This window comes from Chaetodon auriga, chromosome 24 (genome assembly GCF_051107435.1).
Source record: "Chaetodon auriga isolate fChaAug3 chromosome 24, fChaAug3.hap1, whole genome shotgun sequence".
In the NCBI taxonomy this organism is placed as follows: Eukaryota; Metazoa; Chordata; class Actinopteri; order Chaetodontiformes; family Chaetodontidae; genus Chaetodon; species Chaetodon auriga.
Genome location: NC_135097.1, coordinates 10429260 through 10456304, shown reverse-complemented (window position 1 = coordinate 10456304; position 27045 = coordinate 10429260). Strand labels below are relative to the sequence as shown.

The window sequence follows — 27045 nt, the reverse complement described above, 5'->3', positions numbered from 1 at the left end:
TCAAAAGCTGCATAACGTGGAAATATTCAAGTGAAGTGCCTGTGACTTAAACACATATTTGTACTGTACTTGAGTACAGCTACTTTACTACAACGAATCCTTGATAAAGGTAAGGCCATTGCAACGATGTCCTTCAAACTTAATATTTGACAAAAATGGCTCCGCTAGGGTTTTGTTCTGAAATTCGGACCGGATGTGGTTGGAGTCCCGACTGACTTGACAACAGTGGATCCCGGGGCAGGACCACGGGAAGAGGACTTCTCAATGGACAGAACGGGCTTTGAATGTTGTCTAAAGACGCGGTGGAGTTCATAACAATTAATTTCGATACGCTTTTCCAAGCGACGTACAGCTTTTCACTTTATCGAGCATTTGCGGCACACCCCGCTGAAAAGGTGTCGTTGTGGCCCTTTTGTGTTTTTTTTTCCGGGAGTAATTTCCTGTTGGTGCCTGGAAAAGAAGACACGGGGAAAGTTTAGTCGCTCGTGCTCGGGTCAGGGTATGTCGCCCGGAGTGCTGGGAAGTTAAAGTGGGTGTTGTGAAAAAGCCTGGACGCTATTCCTAAAGTTAGTGCGGATAACCTGGGACCACTGCAGCCGCCTCAGTAGACCCCACGCCATGAGCAACAAAGAAGAGCTCTCAACAACAACCGGACAAATTATTTAGTAACCAGCGAGTTTACTCGGCATGTGAAATTTTGGAGGAAATGAGCTGCACGCCGGGATGGGGAGGGAAACATAAACGAGTCGTCTGCCGAACAAAGAAGAACACCTCTGTCGGACTGAAAAGCGCCGAGCTAAGGGGAAGCCTTGCGAGAAATGGAGGAGGAAGGCTCGCTTGAGCCGAACAAGACACGGGCAGAGGTCTCATTGTTGTCTTTAGCGGGCTCTGGTTTTCAGGTCACCTCTTCGTAACAAAGCGACTCGGTATCAACTCTCCCATCTGTGCTGCTTGAGTGTCTGAACATTGGTTCCGGAGCCGATGCCGCAGCGGGTCTGCCGAGGCGCGTGAAAATGAGGGCGGATCTGTTGCAGTTGTTAGCGATTCTGCTGCTCGGCCGCGGCGGCGGCGGCTCCTCGGTGGTCTCATCCGGCTGTAAGTCGTACGACGAACACTCGAAAAGCGGTGGGAAAAGCCTGGCGTCCGACAGGAAGGTGGTGTGCAGCAACATGGAGCTCCGTCAGGTGTTACCTCCGGACTCCTTCCCCAACAGGACGGTCACACTGTGAGTGTACACTTTCATTTCACCGTCTTTAAACACATTGCTCACAGCTTTTAAACCTGTGTTACACTCAAGTTCGATTTTTCCAGGTTTCAAGAATAATTATCCACTTTTGTAGTTGCTTTACTTAGATTCCCCGTGCGGTCTGCTTCCAAATAGTTTATTTCATATCACTGAAGGGACTTAAACATGTTTTGTTACACTAAAACTACAATTTTCCAAAGGGGAGGGGATGCTTAATAGCTGTGCTTGACTTCCTTGTATCAAATAAAGCAAAACATAAGCAGTACAAGATACATATGGCTTGACAAGTGTACTTAAGCTATACATGTATCCTGTCTATGTCAGACTCTTTCACACCTCCATACTGTGACGGTGTAAACCCCGAGGAACAGTAACCACCTGTCTTCCAGCAGTGCAGCGATTCACACACAGGAAGATATTTTGGCTACTGAGTCAGTGCTTGCAGACACACTTATCTCATCATATCTCCAAGGCTTGTTAATAGATATCAGAGCTCACTGACTGTTGAGTTAATCCTTGTGATGTTTTTTTTTTTCTTTTTTGCTTCTCTTGGCTGAAATATACACTCTGATGGGGTTGGACCAAGTAAGTGAGGTACTTTCTTACTGGCAACGCGCCTCAGTAAGCCTGATGTTGTGCCCAGTTTTTGCTGGGAGCTGCCACTTGCACACACAGTGATTATATGGATTTTTAGCTTGGTTCTTGGTTGGCAATCAGCCACCATTATTCTTAATTCAGAGGCAGCAGTTGTGATTGTATGTCCCCCACAACGCTAGTGGAGCCATCAGTCTTATTGATGCAGTTGTTAGTTTTTGTGTGGCCGTCCTCACACACACACACATACTGTGCACTGTGGATTTCCTTTCCAAACCTGTTCACGACCTCCTGGACTCAGGTTCTAAAATGTTTCTGCAGATCTGATGAGTAAAAAGACAGAAATTCATAGCTGTGCATCCAGTTTGCACTTGTGCTTTCTGGTGGTGGTGAGTGATGGGGGGAATATGAGAATACCAGGGCAGGGTGCTGGAGTCGAAAGCAAATAATAGACTCCAGGTAGGAAAAGAGAGAGCAGACTGGGTGGTAAGTTAAGTGAGCGTACATGTTTTAACCTGTTTACCACAAATCATATGTATAACTTTGAAGCACTTTCCAAAGCCATGGACTGTTAGTTACAGGAGCCAAAAAAATCCAATTTAGGGCAGTGTGGTGTCGCCTGGGTGGAGCTTGAACACCTGGCAGCCACTCAACTGAGTGTTATAGCCTGAGAGACCTGTCAGTAAAACAGACTTTATGCCTCTCTTTACGACTAAATATCCCTTTAACAACAATTTCCTCCATGCTGACTTCCATGTTGTCAGGCCTTTTTTAAAAACCCAACATTATCAAGCAGCCAGTGGAAGTGCATCGTAAGGCACTTTCAAATTAGCTTCACCTCTTACCTGTTGCGTTTCAGCAGGTGAAATCTCACGCTGGATCTTCCCACTGACACATAAATGCACCACCCTGGTGAACTTCTGAAGAAATCAGTCCGACTGTTCAACTGCACGACCACCAAAATACCAAATGTTGACTGTGTTGAATTATTTCATCCCTGATCCCCATTTCCTTCTTCATTGTGGTCAGTAATCATCTGAGTGTCCTCTCTGATATTTGTAGAATTTGAAATATGCTCATCTCTTTTAGCTGTGGTCTGTTCTAATGTCATTTAGTAAGCCTTGTATCCATTCCTGGTGTTTGCTATGTCTGTGTGTCGCGCCGTGAGCTTGGGCCTCTGTCATCTTGTTCTGGCAGTGATGGATAGGAGGAGGTCGAGCCAGGCTCCTCATGATTTAGCACTGAGCTTAAGCACTGTAACATGGAGGATGGCCTCCAAAGAACAAGAAGGATGTAATTAGAGAGCACAGACAGAAAGCAGTGTAACTCTCAGGAATTCACCCCAGTCTCCACTTTTGTGTTTCTGGACATTTGCTGTCATCCACTGGAGGAAAACAACAGGACTGTGTTCACGAGGAGCCCTCTTCACAGTCCCCTTTAGATACGAGTGGCGACGAAGCAGCAATTTATGTTGACTGCACAGTTCTTGGGTGTCAATTTATGACTTGTAAAGTCAGCGAGCCCTCTCAGTTGGTGTGGTGGTCCTGTTTTACCACAGACATCTCTTAGTTTTGTTTTGTTTTTTTTTAAATTGCCAGTAATAATTTTCACTTCTCCTTGAAGATAATTGTACAAATTTCCATTTAAAAATCATCACAAATAAAAGTAAATAAACAAATAGTGTCAAAATGTCAGACCTGACTTTTCAAACTCATCCATTTTAGGATAATGCTGTTTTGCAGTGACTGGTGGCAATATATCTCCCTTGTTATATGGATGTTTTTCAATTTGTGTGTTGGCACGCCTTGTTATGTGTGTTAATTAAAGGCCTTGCCAGAAACGGCGGTATAAACTTGGTGTGATTTCGAGACCCATTCCATTAATCTTCTTGCCCCCCTAATTTGTGTGTAAGGTTCCCTGTTTCCTCTTCAGGGGTCTGGAATCTAATGAATAAAAATTTTAGTCTGGCTTTTCAGTGAACATTTAAAAAAAAGAGAGCGAGAGAGAGATTTAAACCACAAGCGCATTTTTTTTTGAGCAACTGCTCTTTCGGGTTTGGTGAACTAATTCAACCACTGGGATAATTGTTTTGACTCCACACCAGAAAATTTACCCCAGATGCTCTCACGTGATGGGTCTTTTACCTCGTCCTTTGTTTTAACTACGCCTGTCTGTACACGAGCAGTTACACAGTTAAGTAGCCATTATTTTGCCTGACTTTAAATGATTGCCCGTTTTAGTTTACCCTACCCTGACATAGAATGCAAGAAGGTGCTCAGTGCAGCTCTGCTCTGAATGCCTCACTGTAGAGAGGAAAAAAAAGTCATGCATTCCCTGCATTTGTGCCTTCCAAATGATGCCGCATGCCGAGGTAATCCGAGAGGAAATGACACGAATGTGTTTACAGCTGGCCTGTTCTTCCATGTCAGTGTGGGCTCGGTTAAAATACGAGGGGTTGAATTCAACCTTTGCCTTTCATGGGAGGATAAATCAGGTTGTGTGAGTGCTCTGGATGGGTGTGGACATGAGCATTTATTTCTGTGTACCTGTTTAAGTCTCAGCCTACATACCCATGCAGACAGGAACTGATTATATTTAAGCTTTCTGCACTCACCCGGCTCATATTTCTTTACAGGTCTTGTTTAATGTAATCAGGATCCATTCATAGGAGCACCTGGGCTGCACAGAGCAAATAAGCGCACCTGGTTTTGGTCTCTACAGAGCAGCACAGGATTAATGTCAGGAAGAAAGCAGGGATTTCCTTTCTCGCTGCAGGAAAAGTGCCCCAAGTTTGATGACACATTAGAGTGCCATAAACTGTCTTGTTTCACAGCGGTGCAAATTGGGAGTTAGGGTTACGTTGTCATCTCGTTTCCCTGAGACTTCCTTTCCTTCAGGTCAGGCTTGTGGAGAAGTTTCCCGTCACATTTCAGGTCTTAAAAATCAGACTCATCACTTTGGAATGTATGTGATGAGTCCTCACGCCTGTGTGTGTATTCTCCCAACATTTAGAAGCTGCTATGTTCTGCGGTGAGCTTTTCAAAGTGCTCGTGTAACCAGACCACAGGTGCCTGCTGTCATGCATGTCCTAAGAGGATTTGTTTTTGTTGCTTTCCAGGCAAGCCGCTGGTCTAACGGAATGCCCCTGTGCTTTTCATAGTAGTTCTGCTGTGTTTGCAGAAGAAAGTAAATTCCCAAAGGCGAGGCACTGACAGCTGCACATTTAGTCCGTTCGTAGCCTTTTATTTCACGGACCTGTTGGGCTTTGACTTTGCCAGGTTGCCCCAGGTCTCATTTAATCCCAGACAAGCACTTCAGTTTAGTGCGTAGACATGAGCTAAGGCTGTGCAATGCCTTCTTGTCTGTGTTAATTGTGCTACTCATCTGCTTTTATCCTGATGTTTGCATAGTGGATCATTTTTCCATTCAGGCAGACAGCTGTGAGGTGAATACCGTGCTTCAATGTCTTGGCCTGTTGGATGTGGAAAGAGGATATTGCATTGCCTCCTGTACAACTTCCGAGAACGCAGGGGCAAAAAGAGCTTGTATGACAAGTGCCATTTTAAGCTTGCCCCAATGCATGTGAATCCCTTTTAATGACTTCATAAAAGCTCAGTTACATGTGAAACCTAAATCCTCCCCTTTGGTGCCTCAAAATAATTTCGAATGCAGAAAAATCTTCACACTTGGTTTATGGAACAAGAAAGTGCTGGATAACTGCAAGAATTACCCTGGCAAGTCACAGCATCTTAACCACTGGACCAGTTCCCTTTCCCACCTGAGCTGAGGCCCACTTTTCCATCCACTGCATTCAGAGGAAGTCACTCTAGAAGGGTTTTTATGAGCTCAACTGCAGCCTGAAACTTATTTGAAAACCCATTGAAGAGTTACAGCCCTCCGCTCTTGGGAGTCCTTTGTTTAAAAGCCTCTTGAGCATAAAGAAAGTGTTGAGAGAGCATCAGTTGGCTTTGTCCTTAAAACGCCATGTGCCTGTGAGGGGAGTGTGTAGTGGCTGGCCATTTCAGTCCCTCTCTGGATAATGTGCCTACAGCCAGGGGTGTATGCTTTCAAAGGTGTGTTTTCCTAAGTGAAAAAAACATGGGACTACCTTCAGTGGTGTCATAGTTACTCACTGTGAAAGCAAGATGAAATCTAGGCCAATGTATTTTGTATTACTCTCCCACTCGGAGGAGAAATTCTGGCTTCAGAGACAGCTTTTCCATAAATTTGCCTGAGATTTATAGCATCGGTATCAGGAGACAGGATGTGAAATTTGGTCACATCCCCCTGCAGCTTGTTCTTGGCTTTAGCTCAAGTAGGTCTTATCTATGCATCAAGATAAGGAGACTCCCCTCCTCCATCGTTTGAGGCCCGGCCCGAGGAAATTCCATAGCCACATCTTTTGCCTGGAGACCTCAGGCAGACGTCCAGAGACAGACAGTAAGGAAGCAGACAGTTTAGTTACAGACGACCTGAGGCCGATGGAGATGCTGGCGGTTTAATGGCTGTAATCGCCCTGCAAATTTGAGGCTTTGCTCTGTGTACCTATGTAAGTAGTGTAGTTTGCAGTAGTATTTCTTTCTCACCAATGCATGTGTAGAGAAGACTAACTTCAGCAGCCGAAGCAGTTTCCAACATAACAAGGTCACACTCCTGTCATGAGGAAGAGGGAGGGACAAGGCTAGTGAAGGAATGAGGGTAAAGCCTGCAAAGAAGGGAGGGAAAGAAAGGGGCTCATGACTCTCAGGAGAGCTCTCTTTCACACATATATTTTGACAACCCGATAGATTCACAAGGCTAGAAATGTGTATTTATGCAGCCAGACTCGATTGATTTCCAGGATGTGTTGTTTTATATTCAGGATCTATTCTGTAAACTGAAGTGCACAACTTTGTGTGAAGATGAAAGGCCTGTTTATGCGGTGTACAACTTAACGTCGGTGTTGGAGAGGGTCTGCTTGTGGCCGCTCAACGTCTTTGCTATGAGACTTTTCTTGTTTGACAAATGGTTCCATGATGTGCCATACTTTTAGCATTATTTTCCCCCCTTTGTACTTCTGCAATTTGTCTTGTGATGCCAAATGAAAAGGATGATTGTCAAGTCCAAATTATGACAACTCTCCTGGAGAGAAGGTCACATGGCTCATGTACTGTCTGTTTGGCAGAACCTGGAAGTTGCCCGATATCCTCCCGGATTATATTCTCCATGCATGTTTACATTCCATTTTTTTTGGGGGGGGGGGTTTTCCCCATCAAATCAAGGGTCTAAGGATAGAGGGTGTTGTGTGCTTTTTCCCCCTTCAGATTTGTGTTAATGGACTCTATAAATAACCTCGATTTGACTACGAATTGTCATCCAACTGAAAGAGTCGCCACCTTAAAATCTGGTGCCAACGCTGTCGTCTGAACATTATGGGCTTCCCCAAACTGGTATTAACTGCAGATCTATTGTTTTGTGAGGTGTTTTTGTGTGCTCACTGTATTATGTGGATTGAGTGCCACATTCCTAAATTCACACAGGCCTCATGGTAAATGCATCTCATTGGTATGTTAACTATTTTTCATTCTAAATGAGGCTTTTGTGACCACGATCTTGGGAGGCCTGTGTCTCTGCCTTATATCATCAGATCACGTGTGCACAGGCAGTGATAGAATTTGCAGCCTTGTACATCACCGTGTTTTAACATCTGCAATTTCAGCATGTGGAGGTCTGTGGAACACAGGAACCGTTTGTGTGCACACTCTCTGTGAGCGGCAGAGAGCCAAGCAGCAAATCTCCAATGAGTCTCCACCGTCCAACCCTGTAATAAAACAACCCCTCAACACCCCATAATGACTCCAATCTGGCCCCGGGTTGTGGGTGCCACTAGCATGTATGTCACCCACCACATCCCCTCCTTGCTAGCCAGAAACATATGCTAACCGCGAGTCCCTGCTTGGCTTTTCTGCAGGGAGTTAACAGCGCTATTGATTTCCCAGACCCATTGGGAGTAGTTTAGGAGAAAGACAGGAACTCCCGAGGACTTGGGCGCAGAAAGTGAAGCTTTACTTTGCAGCTTTGTATGCAGGGAATCAGCTTGTGTAATGCACCGGGAATAAACTGGATAATAAAAACTGGTTTATTAGCCAGGGAGGAAGCAATCAAGAATTCACACTTGGACTGGGAGGTTTTCTCAAGCTCGCTTTTATTTTTGTAGTGATAAAGTTTAGTTTTTCAAGAGATATAACCTCGGTTGAAGATTCAGTTGGTTTGGTTTACTATACTCTTGTGAATAAGCTGACGGTGTCTAATTTTTTGTGAGATCTACATTTAAAATGACCGCGTGTTCGATCAGAAACATGGATCTCTTGTTGCTGGAATATATTTATACATTAATACACTGCAGTATCACTGGTGCTACAGAGCAGATTATCAGATCTGTCAAGTTAAATGTGTCACAGAAAGATCATTCTTTATCTTGTATTGGCTACCCGTCTCAAGGGAGATCAGATGCTGCCAATGTAACATGAAAGTAAATACTCAGCTGAAGTTCACCTTGTTTTTCTTCTCATGTCTTCCTGGTGGTGAGGAACATTCTGTGACTGCAAGCTAAGAGGGGCTAGAGGACAAAGAGTGACATTTAATATCGTTACCTGTCGACAAGTATCAGTGTGTCACCGTTCCACTTGTCGTAGAAAGCGACACTAGATTCTTTTGAATCCACTTTCACAATTTAATTAACGCTCGTTCCTTGCCGATCTTTGGAGTGCTGTGGCTGGTTTTCTGTGTGACAGCTGCTATCTGACAAACATTAAATGTGGGCCAGTATTAAATTGGACTTTGTGTGGTAAGTTGACAGAAACACTTGAGCTGCCAACAATAACACAATGTATCGGAAATAAAAACTTACACACGTGTTTTTTGGTGCAATAAAAGACATTGCACATCATATATTTTTATATTAACAAAACAGAAATATTGCAGTACTTTGTGGATGTACACTGAATTGTAATGGCTGTACTCTTTTCTGTGGCTTTGTGTTAATAAGTACTTTTCTCTTCGTAGAATTTTAAACAACAACAAGATTCAAGAACTGAGAAATGGATCCTTCTTTGGATTGTCTACATTGGAAAAATTGTAAGTATTATTACCATTTTCCCTTTTCTGCCAGTGATTCGTATGAGCATGAATGTATCTGTGTTCACCATTATTCCTAAACTTTGCTTTTGTCCAAGTAAAACATCACTTTCTGAAAAGAAAAAAAGTGATTGCAATTACTTGTATGACAATTAATCATCACCTAAAATGTCATGATCGTGACAGTTGTAGCTGTATGTAGCTATGAAATATGACCAACGGACTCCACAATGGTGGGGCCTCGCAATATTTCACGTTCTATCTACCAGTGCATTAGCAGGAACCATCCATCAGTCCACAGCTGAAGCTCGGACTCACGGAGTCGGAGGTTTGTAAGACTCACATTGGCCTTGTGCCAGTGGAACATCCAGGTCATAGAAAATGAGTCGGCGTCAGCGCAGCACTTAGCCTCAGTCAAGAATGTCAGTCTGTGATAGAAGACTAGAGATGGTCCGAGAATGGCTAAATATAGATGTAGCCCCAAGGGTTGGTTGTTGTCTGCCTGGTGACATACTGTCAACATACAGCTGCTTGGGTCCTCTGGGGATGGGGCCTATTTTAGAGTAAAATACAGGCAACCTCATTACTTCCCCAAGAACCAATAATACTAGTATGCAACACAGGCTTTAAGGTTTTTGTACTTTATGTTGGAGGAGAACCTTTTTGAGTGCAGAAACTACGGTAGAGTTGAGAGGAGAAGGCCTGTAGCTCTGGATGGTAAAGACATTTGTTGTTCTAGTCGTGCATGCTTCCTGAGATTCCTTGAACGGTGGAGAGATGTCGTTCATGCCGTGTGACTCTGACTTTGGAGAATGGAATGTCATCACCTGCGTTTCCTTCCGACAGAGATTTCAAGAAAATGGCTCTGGGCCTGCGTACACGGGCCACGGGTGATTTATCACCCCGGAATGGCTTCATGCAGATAAAATAACCAGACCATTAATGGCCGTGCTTTTACCCAAGGCTACAATAACACATGACTGCATTGATATGGAATTCTAAGGGCATGTTCTCCCTGTCGCTCTTCCTGGTCTGGTTAAAAAGACCAGAAATGTAGAAGGCATATGAAGCCAAATTAGCCACATTTGTTCTTGTAGTACGAGTTCAGATTGTACATTTATTTGTCCGGCATGACTTTTATCTGCCTAACTTTTTTAATATCAGATTTGCGGGAGAATCCCCTGTTAGCTTTCCAATTGGGTCAGCTGTTAGTTTTCAGAGCTCAGGCCTTGAGGATAAACAGAAGGCTGTGTACTGAATGTGTTAAATAAAAAAAGAAAGAAAGAAAAGCTTTGATCTTTCTCCACCAAGAAAGCCTTTAAGGCACTGATGTGCTTTGTCTATGAACAGCCAGTCGATTTGGTTGTAAAGTCCGTTCTGCCTGTTGTTGCATCAGTCCACAGGCAAGTTTACCTCCAAAAGCAGCTCCCATTGTGCCTCGCAGACCACACCCCACTCCTGTGTGCCCTCGACCAGCGAAGCGAGATCGCGAGATGGCTTGCTCGCTTTTGTCATTGTAATGAGGCCAAGCCAAGGCCAGAGGTGTCAGCAGTACAATTCCCAAACACGCTCTGCATGCTGAAGCCTCCCCCTCTCTGAAATGTTCCTGTACCCCCCCGCCACACACACACACACACCTTCAATCACACCCCCCTTTTCTCCTCAAACTCTCAAGTCTGTCTGAACGCGCTGAGGCTCTCCATCTTGCCTTCCACCCCTCCTTCCTCCTGCCTTCACAGCTTCTTTTTTCCCCCTCAGTCCACAAAGAAACTCTGCCTCATTTGGACTGCCTGTATGCAGTCGCGAAGACTGAGACAGCAGCTGGCTGTGAGTGCCAGAGAGGGGTAGAGAATCGATTACGCCGATCCGGCACTCTGCGTGAAATTGCAAAGTAACTGTGGAGACCGCTGTGTTTTGTCAGGGCCAAAAGGTGCCCCTGCTTGGATATAAGCCACACAGAATCCCCATTATCACTCTCCTCATAGAAATAGGAGCCAAGCAAGGCGACCGTCACATGCTAATTCCTCACTAAATCCGCTGCTGTGGAGGAATGCTTATTGTGGAAAACAGAGCAAGGATAACGGCTCTAAAGAATTCAGTGTCTTGTTCGTGAACGGCACAGTGCTAGTGGAAGTAAGTCTGTAAGCAAGTTACGCATAAGCAGAAAGTTAATTTGAAATTGATAGTGCTGTACTGATTTTACTTAGTGCCCCATGGAAAGGAGGACACTGGTGACAAGCCTCTAATTTGCTGAACCAGTGGGATTAAAGAGACGCTATGGCTTTTTGTCATAAGAAATAAAATGCACCATTTCTCAGATACACTGAGTAATATTGTCAGTACAACCTTATTTGGTCTAGTATGACCAGAAGCTTTTGGTGGCTAATCTTTGCAAACTCTATATACAGTAGATATTGCTGTGTAACTGGCAGTGTTATTTGTAAGCAGAAGACAGGCTTGTACTTCATTCAGGAGTTACAGGGCCTGGCTTTAAGCTGGAGTTTTGCAATGAGTCTGTACAGTTGAGGAAGACATCTTTTTTATGGGTTCTTTCATTGTTTTTATCTGTTAAGAAGGAACCGTTTATATCTGGAGGCTTGTTTAACAACCTCAGTTACTCTCTCCTCAGAGGGAATGTCAGTGTCATGCCAGGAACCCTCCATACAGATGCAACCCCCCCCCCCCCAAACACACACACACACGCACAAGAAAATGATGCCAAAAACAAATTCGGAAAATAGAACTTCAATTCATCTTGTCACATGAGGCTTGATGTTATTATAAATAACACCTCTGGAAGACTGTATGGGTGCCCTTACAAATGGCAGCAGATGCAAAACCACCCTTTGGTCTGGGGCCAGTTCAAGAACAGCCCTGGAACACACCAGCTATTTCAGTTTGAACATGTTGAGAAAAACCTGGCATTTTTCTCTGCAAATAGATTTTAAAGGTGCCAGGTCATGTGTGGTCAGTGGTCTTGGAAATCTGAAGCGCTGTTATGGGTGGTTAAGCACGGACTGGTTCTCCCTGACTCCCCATATTTTATCCACCAGTGTTAGAGTATCGGAGAGCTACAGTGCTCTTTTTTTGTCATTAGTACTGGTGGTTACAGGCAGTTTTGCAGGTTTCCCAGTGTGACTGGTGTCTGAACTGTCAAGACCACCTGCAGATATCGTTCAGTAACTCTGTCCTTTAGTATCAGCCTCTTTCAATAGCTTTCTTAACATGGGAAATTGAGTGCAGCAAATGCTGATGGGACCTGCTTTCCCTCACCTGTAACAACCACGACTCAAAGCCGAGTTTATTTAAAAATAAATTAGCTTTAGCAACAGGCAAATTAGTAGACTTGTGGAGTCGAAGGATATTTTTCAGTTCTTTGTCTTGTGTTCTCATTTTTCTCTCAACACTCCTGCACAAAGAGGCCAAGTCTGCTCTCTCACATCAAAGCTTTAACAAGCTGAAGTTTTTTTTTTGTCTATGACTTATCTATGGGCACCTACCCGCCTTCAGATGACAGGTCCTCGACATCAAACAGGCAGAGTTACCCAGAGGCTCTTTGTATGGGTTCAGGTGGCAACTAGAAAGCCTCCTGAACCTCCGCTGTAATGAGTGACTAGGCAGTGCCAGCGCAGGTGAGCACCACAGGAATTCTGTGACCGCAAGCCTTTGAACCTCCAGAGAGGGAGGTCTGAGAGTGTGTGTCTGTGCATCTGTGGGTGGGGGGGGTGTGGGAGTGAGAGAGGGTCAGACGGTCAGTGACGGCGGCTGTGTTGTAATGATCATGGCGGGGATTGTGGAGGTCCGGGTGTTCCAGTTAGGTAGAAAAAGAAATGTACGCATGTGCAAGATACGCTCCATTGTATGTATTGTTACCATGTTATTATGGATGACAGTGAATTTGTATCATTGTGTTTTAAGGATAGTATTCCAAGTCTCTCCTCGCCACTTTTACTTCCCTGCCATGTTGATGCTTGCGCACTGAAAAGTTAATTTCAAGTCCAGTGGTTAAAGTGGTTTTCATGTCAGCAGAATACTGAATCCCTGTCTGCTAATATTTCATAACTGTTGGCTGTAAGAAGGTCCAAAAAATGTAAAATGTATAATTGGCATGAATCACATTCTGTAACATGCTGTTTTGCAGACCTGCAGCTGTTACTACTTTCATTATCAATTAATCTAATGATGGCTTCCTCGATAGGAAATTTCATGAAAGAGTGAAAACATGCACATTAAGCCTAAAGGCAACGGTGTCATTTTCAGGTACCTGGTTTTGTCTGAGCAACATCCCAAAACACAAAGACATTCAGTTAAGTCGCACAGGAGCATAAGAAAGCCAGAAAAAAATCATATTTGAAGAGCCGAAACGAGTGAATCTTTTCCATTTGTATCCTCCAATGATTCAAATTCTCAATATTTTTCCCCACAGGGACCTGCGGAGTAACATGATCAGTCGTATTGAACCGGGTGCTTTCCTCGGACTGCCAGCACTCAAAAAACTGTGAGTAATAGTGACAGAGCTGTCTCTTTAATGTGGTTTCTACGTGTGTGTGTGTGTGTGTGTGTGCGCACACGCTCTACAGTCACACATTCAGCTCCTCCAGGACTTCAATGAGGTGTTCTCTTATCAACCAGTAAGATCTAAATTCCATCTTTTCTTGGAGCAAGTTTGGAGTGCTTGCTTTAATTATTAGCCGTGCGAGAAAAGTGGATTATGAATATTGTGTGTCACCGCTCCCGTTGATGCTGCTGCTGTTGTTGATGTCGAACTACTGAAAGTCATTTTCCTTTGGTATTTTAAATTGCTGCTTTTGGAAGATTTTCCAGATTCCTGAACAGTGCGGGCTGTGTTCGTGTCAACAGCGTCTGATCAGAGGCTGCTTCGCTGCTTTCAGCAACCACTCTGATTGCATATATTGTGTTTCAAGCAGCTGTTGTTTTGTATCTGTCTATGTAATGTGCTGTGCATGTTCCAGCAAGTCCAAAGTCTATCCATTGTCCATAAGAGAGCATGGTCAGGCAGAAGTCTATTTCTACTGCCTTGTTTTGTCTGGCCCACTGCCAGTCACCACTGCAGACAGCAATGAGGCCTTATATACTTTCACACAATTTAAAAAAAATAAAATAAAAGGAGGCGGCTATGTAAACATGTGTGTGGTGGATATGAATATCACTTGATGATAATTTTGATATGCCGAGAATACATAAAACTAATCCATCTGGGATATGTGGTGTGTGAGCGCGGTAGGTCAGAAAGAAACCGTGTGTCAGTGTATGGTCGTGTCTTTCTCTTTGTGTATTGCCTGTGTGTGTGTGTGCGTGTGCGTGCGTGTGTGTGTGTGTGTATGTGAGTGAGAGAGAGCATGAGAGAGAGCAAGAACTCAGCGTGAATTGGAATCATCCAACAGTACCCAGCCACTGCCAACACAAACTTGAGCTTGGCTGCTGCTGCGGAGCAATAAGAGCAAGACAGGAAGGCAGTCAGCTCCTTGGCTCAGACCTGGCTCCTCCCCCCCCCATCCTCAATGCATATTCATGCCACACTCAGATGGATTCATGCCTGCCTGTAGGTCTCCTGCATATCAAAACCTCCACCCCACACACAAGCTATTCATGAAGACCGTCCTCGCCACCACAGAGCTGTCGGCAGCCTCACACGCCTTGTTCCAGGGTACAGTTTGGTTTTGCCCAAGGGCAACAATGTTTAATTGGCCCCACCAACCGTCTCCGTTAATTTCAAAGGGGAGTTGTCACTCACTGGACTGTGAAAGGAAGGGAGCACAGAGAAGAGACGATGAGGTAGTGCCGGACCCTGGGAATGTAAACACAGAAGCCCGACATCAAGGGTTGGCATCCATCTCTACATATCCACCCTACTTTTTTTCCCCAGTCTTTGGAAAATGAAAGTGAAGTTAATTTGCAGCAAGAAGTCCATAAACATGGATTTTTAGCAGTATTTATATCACCTTTATTTGACATACCTTTGGCATGGTCTTCTCTAGCTTTCTCTTTGTCCTTATCGTGGACTCAACTGTAGCCAGTCGTTGATTTCCCTCTACCTCCCATCTCAGTATTGCATAATTAGCAATACTCATTGCAAGACATGCCATTTGGACAGCCTAATTATGTCTTGTCACAGAGCAGTGACGGGGCATTTAAGGAGACGAGTGCAGGAGTTTGGATAGTATGGGCTGAACACGAGGCATTGCTCTCACTGACACGCTCAAAGGGTCGTTGTGTTTAAGAGTTGTTAGTTTAGTCGTAATAAGCAACGTTTGAGTCAGATTTTCATAGCAGGTTGGAAAATAAGGGTTTGGTGGAGCTGTTGAGAAACACTCCAGCATCATGTGGACTTACGCGCTGCACTGACCGCAACCATGTGCGTAGGCTTAGTAGTGACGCCGTAGCTGCTTCTGTTTGCTCCTACAGTTTTCTCCTCCTTTCTTGTTGCACACATCGAGGAAAGCCGTCTCTGTGCAACCCCGTGGAGTATTGAGTCATGAAACAAGTTTGACTTTCCCGCTGTTGTGTGTGTCACAAAGTAAATGAATGTTAACACGGATACTGGGGGAGTATAATTGAAGCACGAACATGTGCGAAGCGTTTATCTTGTGTTGCAGTGGTGCATCAAACACGGCGCCCTAAACCGCAGCCTACATCACAGGTTTTTACGGCGAGTCTCCCGTTAACCCCTTGTGTCGACCATAAATCCAACTATTCTCAGTCCCTAACAAGGCGTTGAACAAGGCACTCACACCATGTCCACACTGAAGTGGAGACATTTCAAATGTCAGTCTCGTCATCGTCAAGTTTTAAATGGTCAAAGTTACGGATGGAAGCTGAAAATTGAGAAAACAAGACACCTGTTTAAATCCTGTGTCCACCAGTTTGGGAATGTCCGAGTTACCTTGAAGCAGTGTGAATGTAAAGCCAAACAGTGGTGAGAAGCAAACCCTTCACTGGTTTTATACAACAACAAAAATGCTGTCCATGTCAAATTCAAGCCAAATCTACAGATGAGAAGACTGACATGGACCATTACAACAGGTCTAACATCTATCCTCAAATGGTCTGAGTTCCTTCATTCGTGCTGGGGGTTAGGCTGCACTGTTGGTTCCACCCACAAGGGAAATACAAGCGTGTCCCTTACTTAACATTACACGCAGTTCACACACACTTCCCACACGGTTTTTCCCTTACAAATAAATGCAAACACAATATCCGAAACTCAAACCGTCCGGATGTCTCTGGCCTCAGCCCGTTTTTACTCTGCATTCCACCGACAGCTGAACAGACCCGCTGAAGCCTCATCACACGGGGCTATTTTTGCCTCTGCTCCTTGTATCATTTGCAACAACTGAAGCACTGCTATGCTGTTAATGTGCTACATGCCTGTAGTTGACAGACGCGTTTGAGATTGGGCTCTGGTCATGAATACTAGGCGACTAGTAAAAGCAGATGCACAGTAGACACATTAGTCAGTAATGGGTGCGTGGCCAGACAAGAAAATCAGTGATATGTGAGTATAACTCACCAGCTTGTCTTAAGTCCCTTGATGTAGCTGTAACTCTAGTATTTGAACCTAGGTGATAAAGCGAGATGAAAATTTGCCTTTAGCGAGGGGAGCCCCCTCCCTCCACCCCTTCACTTCTGCTGCGTTATCCTTCCCCTGACACAGAATGCTCAAATTGGCAAGCCTGCAAAAGGCAGCTTTTTCTTCTCTTCCAAGTGGAACTAATAACCTCACACAGTAAATTCCCCAGCTGGTACCTTAAGGACCAACACCAATAATTACATAAATGCTGGGATGTTAGCATATGCCTGACAGTCATTTTCCAGGTATCACTTTGTGTCAGTATCACATTCCTCGAGCACCCCAGGATACAGTGTAGCTGGTGGGTTGAGGTAATGATCTGTCTTTTCTCGCAGGCTCTCGTCTCTTCACTTGGCGCTTTTCAATGATTGGATCATTCAAAGTGGAATATGTGTGACAGCGAATGTGAAGGTGCTGGGACTTTGAACCGTGGTTGCTTTAAATGTTATCTCTGTGGGAATGCAGAGAGATGAAAATGGAATTGTTGGATAATAACCGTGTTAGCACTTGATCAAAGCTTTTTTTATGTTTGGCTTTCAGCTATTTTAAAGCTGCACTGATAAATGTTTTGTTTTTTTTTTCAGGTTTTTATCAAATAACTGTGTGCATTGTGAAACATGCCGGTCGTTTTGGCAAACTCACAGAGAAATATCACCGGCGATGGCAGTTTCTCTTTCTTCTCTCTCATTTTATCGCCTTTCAGCTCATTGTTTTGGTTCTGTGGCCCACACATGTACTGTGTTCAGCCTCTCTCATGCTCTCACAAACTTTGTTTCCAAATGCAGCAAATTGAAGTAAATAACTCCAATAACACTCAAAATCTAAAAGATCAACTTAATCGTGAGACTCATGCATTCTGGCTTCTGGGATTGGGGGGGGGGGTCCCAACCCACAGGTGTGGGACCATTGTGTCAGAAGATTGGTTTACTTAAGTTTACCTGGAGCCTCAAGTCAATATTTTCTCTTTGCAGTTCTTTATGAATGTTTGCACGCTGGGTGCAATTCACAGAGGCAGGATCAGCCTCTTGTATGTTCAGTCCTGAACTCGTCTGCGATTCCTTCTGAAAGGCGTCAGGAGTCTCAGACGCTTCGATCTGATGCTTGCCAGAGACATCATGTCAGGTCACATGCAGGGGAGAAACACACGCTTTTGACGTGTTTGACATTAATCACAGGCGATTAATCATCTCCCAGGGTGTTACCTTTGATGTGCAGGTTTCCCTGGAGGCCCACATAGACATTAGCTAAAATCACCTTCAAAGTTGTAAACCTGTCAGCTGAATTTTTTCGGCGCCTTTGCCTCAACCTGCCTCTGTTGAACTTGGCCCTTTCTTTAGGAAAGTCCTGCTCGGCTTTATCTCAGCAACTTAAGCATTTCTCCATTTATCAGTTTTTCTCTGGATGCAGTCTGATTTTCAGGGCTTATCTTGTTGGAAAACATAATGCAGCATGCTAATTGATGGTCTTTTAGACCATTGGGGCTGTCATAGTGTGTTTGTGAAATACTGCAGAAATAAAACCAAAACTTTCTTTTCCTTTGTGTTCTACAGAGACTTGTCCAACAACAGCATCGGCTGTCTCAAAGTCGACATCTTCAAGGGCCTCAGCAGTCTCATCAGACTGTAAGTCATTAGCATTTTTGTGAATGTATCAATTGTACACTAAAACAGGCATTTGTCTTAGTACCAGACCAGGGTAAATGATTTTCCATCATTTATTTTTTTTCCAGAAACCTTTCAGGGAACATGTTCTCTTCATTGGCTCAGGGGACCTTTGACAGCTTGGTGTCTCTGAAGTCGTTGTAAGTATGATGAAGAGCACGTTGCCATGCCTTTCCAGCAGGCGAATCAGGCTTTTTGTGACTTAACTTGATATTCGGTAGATCCTCACCACTTAACTTGTCCGCCCCCCCCTGTTCCTGTCTGCTTCTACACATCCACAGGGAGTTTCAGACCCCCTACCTGCTCTGTGACTGCAACCTTCTGTGGCTGCTGCGTTGGATCAAAGAGAGGAACATCGTCGTCAAGAACACCAAGTGCTCCTACCCCCAGTCTCTCCAGGGCCAGGTCATTACCTCCATCAGGCCGGAGCTCCTCACCTGCGGTAGGGACACGCACACCTGGCCGAAAACATTTGCCTCCACACTTGGATGCATGTAGATTTGATGGAGCGTCTTCACTTCAGTGACGCGATGTGTCATTTGTCCAGGCATTTCGAAAAGGTTGAAATAAATCATGTTGAGCTGTGACACAGATTGTCGCCTAAAAATGGAACACTGTCTCTTTAATTTCTCTGTTTTGGTATCAGTGAGGCTGCTGGTGTCTGGGGAACAGGGGCTTGTGCAATGACACGGGAGATAAGAGAAGGGCTGCCCAGGCCAATGCTGCCTTTGTTTGTACTTGCTCATGTCTTATCAGTTCGGCACTCATCACAGTGAGGGATTATGAAATACATGGCACAGATCGAGCAGGAGCTGTGGCCTGACGTGAATGACAAATACCCGGAATTCAAGACACTGTTTTAGTTTCCCTGTGTGTTCAACAAGTGCCAAAAGTGAAACAAAAAAGGCACTGTGTCTGGAGTAAATGGGATTACATGCGAAAAATATGAGCCAAATAACATTTTTATTTTTCTGTGACGAATGACGACCTGACTCTTTTGCTCACGCCTTGTCTGGCTTCCTCAGATGCTCCACTCGAGCTGCCCTCCTTCCAGCTGACGCCGTCCCAGCGTCAGGTCGTCTTCCAGGGGGACAGCCTGCCGTTCCAGTGCCAGGCCTCCTTCGTGGCCGAGGACATGCAGGTGCTCTGGTACCAGAATGGCCGCATGGTCAAGCCCGACGCCGCCCAAGGCATCTTCATTGAGAGGCGCATGGTGCAGAACTGCTCTCTTATTGCGAGGTATGGCAGATGTGCCTTTTTGATAGCATTAGCGTTTAGCTTTTGCTGAATTCCCCTTCAGGACAAACAATGCGTCTCTGTCTCACTCTGTGTTCAGCATCAGGCCAGAATATCTGAAATGTGTTGATTTCTCCTTCATGTTTCCCATCAGTGCGTTGACCATCTCAAACATTCAGCCTGGTTTTACTGGGAACTGGGAGTGTCGGGTCAGGACAAGCAGGGGCAACACCACCAGGACCGTCCATATTGTGGTGTTAGAGAGTTCCGCCAAGTATTGTGCTCCTGAACGCGTCGCCAACAACAAGGGAGAGTTCAAGTAAGTGTACGCGAACAGAACCAGACAGAGAGGTCCACAAACTGATAAAAAAAAAACTACTAAAAGCAAACAGGTTTATTCAAGTAAAATGTTTTTTTTATTATTTGTTCATCAGATTTTGTAATTAGCCAATTCAGTACTTAAATGTATACATACATCCATTTTCAGAAAATAAATATAAATATGAACCACTGTGTTTAAAGTAATGCATGGACAGCATGCAGTCATGTCAAGCTCTGTGGCTCCCCCTTGTGGTCAAATTGTAAATTACTGGCCGTCATGGTTCCATTACTCTGTCGCTATTGATGTCACACACGTTACTGCGCACATGACACAAAGTTAGGAGGAAATAAGGACATCGTCTGTATCAGTTAATGAGGAATGGAAGCAGCAGGACTGAGCTCTAATTGGCTCCTTCCAGGTGGCCCCGCACCCTGGCAGGGATCAGAGCGGACCTCCCCTGCACCAGACTGCCATCCAGCGCAGGCACGTACTCAGGCAGCTCAGGCGAAGAGCAGCGGGCGTGGCGCTACTGCGATCGCAAGGGGGTGTGGGCGGAGGAGGACTATTCACGCTGCCAGTTCCAGAAAGATGTCACAAGATTTCTGTACGTCATCAACCAGGTCTGTGTCTGGTTGGTGAGGTCGATATTTCCGATAACCTCATTCACTTTTATCTTTTCTTTCTCCTTGTTGCCATGTTAATTCAGTTCCTCTTATCTTTTCTGCTTGTCCCTCTGTGCTTGGACCATTTCGAGACATGCAGACTGATTCTCCCTCTCTGCGTCTTTCCTCCAGATGCCTCTGAATGAGAGCAATGTGGTGGCCAGGGCTCGGCGCCTGTTGGTCTGCACGATCGATGCCGCCAACTTCTCCGATAAGATGGACATTATCTTTGTGGCTGAGATGATAGAGAAGATTGGCAAGTTTGTCGAGAAGTTCAAAGATGTAAGTACTGTCCTGGCTGCGCTCATATTTTCAACCCGACACCAAAGCAAAAATCAGAATGAGGCACTTTCTACAAACCCGATTCCAAAAAAAGTGGTGCCATCATTTGCAAACAAACTGTTTACCCGCAACGTTTTTACAAGGGACAAACAGATTCATGCTGAACAGCTGTTTGTTGTCATGTAGCTTAATGAGAAAGCACGTCTTGTCACAACGTTCAGCACAGCTGTAGGCCAGCAAGAAGACGAGAAGTTTTCAAATGTTGTAACTGCTGTTGGCAAAGAGCACCACAGCTTTAAAGCAAGTTTCGTAGGGTGACACCATGCTTGAAATGTGCTTCCAGTTGTCACGTAGCTTCAGAGTCAAGCGTCTCCCTCAAGCATGTGTTTCGTGCTGTTTGATACAAACAAGATGCTGGGTGAACACGTTCATTTCTTGTGTTTCCACTGAAGCAATTAAGAAACTGAGCTGCGGCTAGATATACTAAGAGTCAATGTCTTTGGCTCACAGAAGCTGCAATGGCAGCCTTTCCAAATCAGTGTCATGAATTTCCCAGCTATCTATGTGCCTGTTCACCCATGTCCAAATTTTCCTTGTCTCCCAGCTGGGTGACGTGATGGTAAGCATGGCCAGTAACCTGATGCTAGCTGATGAGAGGGTGCTCTGGATGGCTCAGCGCGAAGCCATGGCCTGCTCCCGCATCATCACGTGCCTCCAGAAGATTGCAGTCTACCGTCTGGCCACAGCACAGGCCTTCTCCCTGGTTCGTCCCATCAACAACACCATGCCCGAGTCGAACCCTTGTGTCATATTACACTTTAAAATTTTGTTTTAGATTGAATTGAATCATATTTCACCATGCCTGTCGTCCTTCCAGACATCCCCCAACATAGCGCTGGAGGCTCACGCTGTCAGGGCCAACGACTGGAACGGCATGACCTGCATGCTGTTCCAGAGGCCCAGCCCTGAGCGCACACCCGGGCAGGACCGCCAACTCACCTTCAAATGCAACACAACCAGCTCCTTCTCCAGCATCCTTCACAAGGTCAGCATCCACCAGAGTTTGTTTGGCGGTTGTTTTGCTGAACGCAGCATAAAACAGAATTCGAAAATGCTTCACGTAATCCAAACAAAGCAACAGATCTGGTGTAAAAGTGGAAGAATTTTTGCTTGATTGTATGTTTTGTCCCTGTAGAGCACCATTGTGGAGGCTTCCCTGCAGCTTCCTCAGTCTCTCTTTACCCAGACTGCACTTCCCGGGCAGGCGGAGGACACGGTCTACAAGCTCCATCTACTGGGCTTCCGCAATGGCAAGTTTTTTCCCTCCACCGGCAACTCGTCCCAGCTGGCTGATGGTGGGAAGAGGAGGAGTGTGGCCACCCCTGTCATCATGGCCAAGATTGGTGAGTCATAATGTCTTTTGTTTTTTTTGTTTTTTTTTGTAGTCGGTGAGGACAAATCTGAAAACACAAAATACTGGCATGCAAAACACCCAAAACTTGACAGCAGGACAAGAACCAAACAGCCATTCAGCTCAATTAGGACACATTACCACACAATAAAACAGAAAGCTGTCCGTGTTTTCCGTCAGACGGTATGTCCCTGCACGTCCTGAGAACGCCCGTCAACATCACCCTGCGACGGTTTGCCCGCGGCTCAGACGCCGTGTCCGCCGCCTGGAACTTCAGCCTGGTGGGAGGCCACGGAGGATGGCAGAGTGACGGCTGCCGCATCCTCGGCCATCATGACAACTTCACCACCATATCCTGCAACTCTCTGGGCAACTATGGCCTGCTGATGGTAGGCTGGGTTACTCCTCACGTTGGTTGGATGACACGTATCATGAACTATACGTATTTCTTGGAGTACAAAATGTTAATACCTAAAACTGAGGATTGATCCATCTTCTGTCATGCAGGACCTCAGCAGCGTGGAGTACTTCTCTCCCAGCATCCAGCCGCTGCACCCAGTCATCTACGCCACTGTCATCATACTACTTCTCTGCCTGCTCACAATTATCATCAGCTACATCTACCATCACAGGTAAGAGATTACCTCTATTGTTGCTTTATTTTTCAGCAATTACTGTTGTGCTGATTGTTTATTTTTGCCCCAAGCCACCATTAATTTCTGCTCAATAGACTGAAATCTCTTTTTCTAATTATTATTAATCATATTGCTGTTATTTTCTCCCAAATCTGATTCTTTTTATAGTTTTAGTTAATTCTGTGATTTGTTGTTTCTGTGGCCCCAGGTCTGTCCGCGTGAGCCGCAAGTTTTGGCACATGTTGGTCAACCTCTGCTTCCACATCTCCCTCACCTGCGGGGTCTTTGTTGGTGGCATAAACCAGACGCGGTACGCAAGCGTCTGCCAAGCAGTGAGTACAACCCAACCCGCACCCCTCCATCACTGCTGCTGCTGCGAATGCTTTCCTCCTAACTAATAGTCAGCAGACAAACATGAACACTTCGGATGTTTTCAAGGGAAAAAAACATGGAAAAAGATGCCTTTGGCCAAATTCACTCTGCTCATAAAACTTGTGGAAGCACAGTAAAAAAAAAACACATAGAAAGATACAGTAGATGGTTTCCATGGCTGGAGGCAATCCTGCACCTCCCCTCATGGCGTGATGTACCAAGACACATTACTTATTCATTTTTCATTGCACAAAGTACCTGGATGAAAGATCTTGGCAGAGAACTTTTTGTTTATTTATTTAATCCCCCCTGACATAATGACATATCTCACAAGGTGATTTTTCACCTCAGGCTGATGATGATGACATGCTCAGTACAAAATTGCTCAAGGATCATCTTGCCGTTCAGAGCGCTGCCATGTGCTGGAGTCCATCATTTTTATTTTTATTGGTGAAACTTAACAACGGGGGCGTGCTGTCACTCTGATGAAGGAGATTGATTGCGTTCCTCTCGCTTTAGTCAATGTCATATACATATAATGGTGCGATCTCTTCTTAGGTGGGCATCTTGCTGCACTATTCAACTCTGGCAACCGCTCTGTGGGTGGGTGTGACCGCGCGCAACATTTACAAACAGGTGACGCGCAAGGCCAAGCGCTACGAAGAGCTGGACGAACCTCCGCCACCACCGCGGCCCATGCTGAGGTATGACACCAGCGCTCTTACATTACAGATGTGTGCATTAGGGTCGCATTTTCTTTGCTGGATGAGGCACCTTTACATGTTCAGATGGCAGCATTAGGTCGCCAACATGTCAGTATGTTTACCAAGCAAGCCTCACTGCGACGCTTAATATCAGTGACTACCAAGGGGACAAGATGTTAATTACAGCTTTCTTTGAATCCAAGCTCGCTGCTGTATCCAATTCTCCCCTCTTAACTTGTGTTGTGCTGTCTGGTTCGTTTGCACTGTACCTGGATCTGCATTCACAGATGAGATCACAGCAGTGTCACACAAAATTCTGCACTCGTGGAGTCTCTTTTAATCTTGTCCTTGCGTTTCTAACACAAATATAAACTACGCTTATGTTTCTACCTGTTCAGAGCAAATGGATGAATGTTTTTCAGTGTTTTTTAGAGGACGCTTAAGTATAATCAGGCAGTGTGTGATTTTGTTTGCTTGGAATATTTTTAGTTGAAGAGGACAAGAGATGAGTATGTTATTGAGCTTTCTTGTTTTAAGGAGCCATGTGTGATGCTTGCCAAACTGCCACATGGTGTCAGTGTAGAGGCCTGAAATACCAGTGGACCTCTGTGCCCAGCTCATACCCGCTTGACGTCCTGCAAACAGAAAGACTCAAGCAGAACAATGTCTCTGTGCTTTCTCCAAAAGGTTCTACTTAATCGGCGGAGGGATACCCATCATTGTCTGTGGGATCACTGCGGCGGCTAACATCAAAAACTACGGCAGCCGCACCAATGCACCATAGTAAGTACGCTATATAGGAAGCAATTAAAGGTCCCGTCCCTCAGGATGCGCTCGTGGTAATGCTGTGTCATTTTTCTTTGGACCACAGCGTTTAATAAAGGAGCATCCAGGCCCAGGAGATCTTTTACATTCGGTCCTCTGGAGGAGTTGGCTTTAGCTATCGACCGGCCGGACTGCATAGCTTTTGTAAATAATGGATATTTTTATGAGGGGAGGAAAAGTTTATTCCCCAAAGTTCTGATTATGTAGGCCTATTAATGGTGTGTGCATCCAAGCAACAAGCAACTGCTGCCAGTTTACAGCGAGCCCCCCCCCACACACACCCCCTCTACAGTGGCAGCTGTTTAGACTGTGCAACGTGGCTGACTAATTGAGAAATCTGGACCCGTATCTGTCTGAAGTCTTTGGAGTTTAATTAATTTCTTGCAAGCGAGATGAAGCCTGCCTGTGTTATTAAATGTAATGGGACAGTTACTGTAAAAATGCAGAAGTTTTCAAAGAGCCGTTTTAACTTCGAGAATGAGCGCTGTTGAATTGTTCCTTTTAGGACGTCCTAGCTCATTGAAGTTATTGCTCAGAGATGATCTTGAGATGATATAATAAGGAAAAAATCTTACAGAACATTAAAAGCCACATCTGTTATTTCACTGTCTGTCCGTTCTCCCTCTAGTTGCTGGATGGCATGGGAGCCCAGCATCGGGGCTTTTTATGGCCCGGTGGGATTCATCATCTTCGTGGACTGCATGTACTTCCTCAGCATCCTGCTCCAGCTGCGGCGCCACCCTGAACGCCGCTACGAGCTCAAGGAACCAATCGAAGAGCAGCAGCATCTGGCTTCAGGCATCGAGCCTGGGGCGGACGGTCCCAGCAGCCAGTGCCACCCGCTCACTCTCCAGCTGCAGCCTCACGAGGCGTCGTCCTCCATCGTGTCTGCTCCCCACGCCGTGCCCCTGTCGGCTCTGGAGAACGAGCACACCTTCGCTGCTCAGCTGATGGGCGCAGCAGGGGCGTTGGGGCTGTATGCGGCCCTCTGGGTGTTCGGGGCCATGGCTGTGTCACAGGACCACCCATTTGACTTAGCTTTCACGTGTCTGTTTGGGGTGGCAGCACTGGCACTGGGGGCGTTCATGGTGGCGCACCACTGTGTCAACAGGCAGGATATGAGGCGCTATTGGTCCCAGGCTTGTTGCTCTGGGAGGCGCGCCTACTCTGCTCAGGAGGATGTCCTTCTGCCTCAGTCAGGCGTGGCAATGACATCCACAGCAGGCTCTGCTGACAAGGCAGACGGGGAGTCAGCAAAGTGTGGCCACAGCAGCGCAGACTCCTCTTACACAAATAAGAGCGCCCCCAGCGTGCGCAACTCCGCCCACGGCAGCAAGCTGACCAATCTGCACGCAGAGGCGGCTCAGTGCAAGTCCGCCTCGGCACCACCTGCAGCCAACGGTGCGGCCGTTTTGGACAACAGCCTGACTGAACATTCACTAGACAATGAAATTAAAATGCACGTAATGCCAGTCGAGGTGCAGTTCCGCCCAGTGAACAACATCAACAATCCAACAGCTGCCACGAACGGACACGCGAGCAGGCATCACAAAAACAGAGCGCGAGCACACAGGGCGAGCCGGCTGACTGTGCTGCGAGAGTACGCCTACGACGTCCCGACCAGCGTGGACGGCAGCGTGCAGAGCGCCTCACACAGGCGCCACCATCATTACGACATAGCGGCGCGGAACAGTCGGAGGGCGGCCTACATGGCCTACAGAGAGCGCCATCAGAGCCAGCTGCAGCAGGACAGCAGCGACAGCGCGAGCCTGCCGCGCCGCTCCCGCTACGCAGATAAAGGAGGCGGCAGCATCCTGGGGAATGGGTCATTGGTGACCGTAGAGACTGAGCAGGAAGCTGCCGCCGCCACGTCAGGCTCAAGTAAAGACTCCGGTCCCGCAAAGCAACCCAGCAGCACCGAGCTGGAAAGCCAACCCAAGTCGTACGGGCTCAACCTCATAACTCAAAACGGTGGCACGCTCAAAGAAAACGGACAGTCGGTGCCTTTAATCAGCACAGAGAGTGCAGCCAGTGTCAAGACTGGCTTGTGGAAACATGAAACTACTGTGTAGCGACAGTTTCCGTCCCAAAGACTGCATCGTGATACGCCCTCGCCTCTAAACTGTGAAATGTCTTTAGTTTTTCCATTTGTGCATTTGTGTCAATGTACGATGAAATCATTACTGCCACTGAACTTTCTCTGTCGATATGTTTTTGTAAATGGTCTATTTTTATAACTTTTAATCCAAACCATTTTTATTCCATTTTAGAGTTCTGTACATGAACCTGCATGGTCTGAGCTGCCCTGTGCATACCCTTCCCCCAGGGATTTTGTCTCCATTCTCTAGTTTGTTCCAACGATAATAAAACAAAAAGTCCCTTTTACCT

The 27045-nt window shown here is 45.8% G+C and overlaps 1 protein-coding gene across 1 annotated transcript; it reads left to right on the top strand.

Annotated features, from left to right (window-relative positions):
* The first annotated feature begins 197 nt into the window (after positions 1-197).
* adgra3 (adhesion G protein-coupled receptor A3) lies at positions 198-27045 on the top strand. Its single transcript, XM_076725487.1, has 19 exons — positions 198-1225; positions 8885-8956; positions 13383-13454; positions 18098-18169; positions 18277-18348; positions 18490-18650; positions 19234-19447; positions 19599-19763; positions 20185-20386; positions 20561-20710; positions 21315-21473; positions 21588-21755; positions 21906-22113; positions 22302-22510; positions 22629-22753; positions 22965-23088; positions 23687-23832; positions 24520-24615; positions 25286-27045. Exons 1-19 carry the CDS (start codon positions 1014-1016, stop codon positions 26727-26729), a joined length of 4071 nt encoding a protein of 1356 aa, XP_076581602.1. The 5' UTR covers positions 198-1013; the 3' UTR covers positions 26730-27045.

What these genes read in the sequence shown, in the direction of transcription:
- adgra3 (XM_076725487.1), top strand. Translation starts at nt 1,014, where the DNA reads ATGAGGGCGGATCTGTTGCAGTTGTTAGCGATTCTGCTGCTCGGCCGC. An exon ending in TCTCCAGCATCCTTCACAAG is followed by an intron (nt 21,756 to 21,905) that starts GTCAGCATCCAC and finishes TTGTCCCTGTAG; the next exon opens with AGCACCATTGTGGAGGCTTC. An exon ending in TGTCATCATGGCCAAGATTG is followed by an intron (nt 22,114 to 22,301) that starts GTGAGTCATAAT and finishes GTTTTCCGTCAG; the next exon opens with ACGGTATGTCCCTGCACGTC.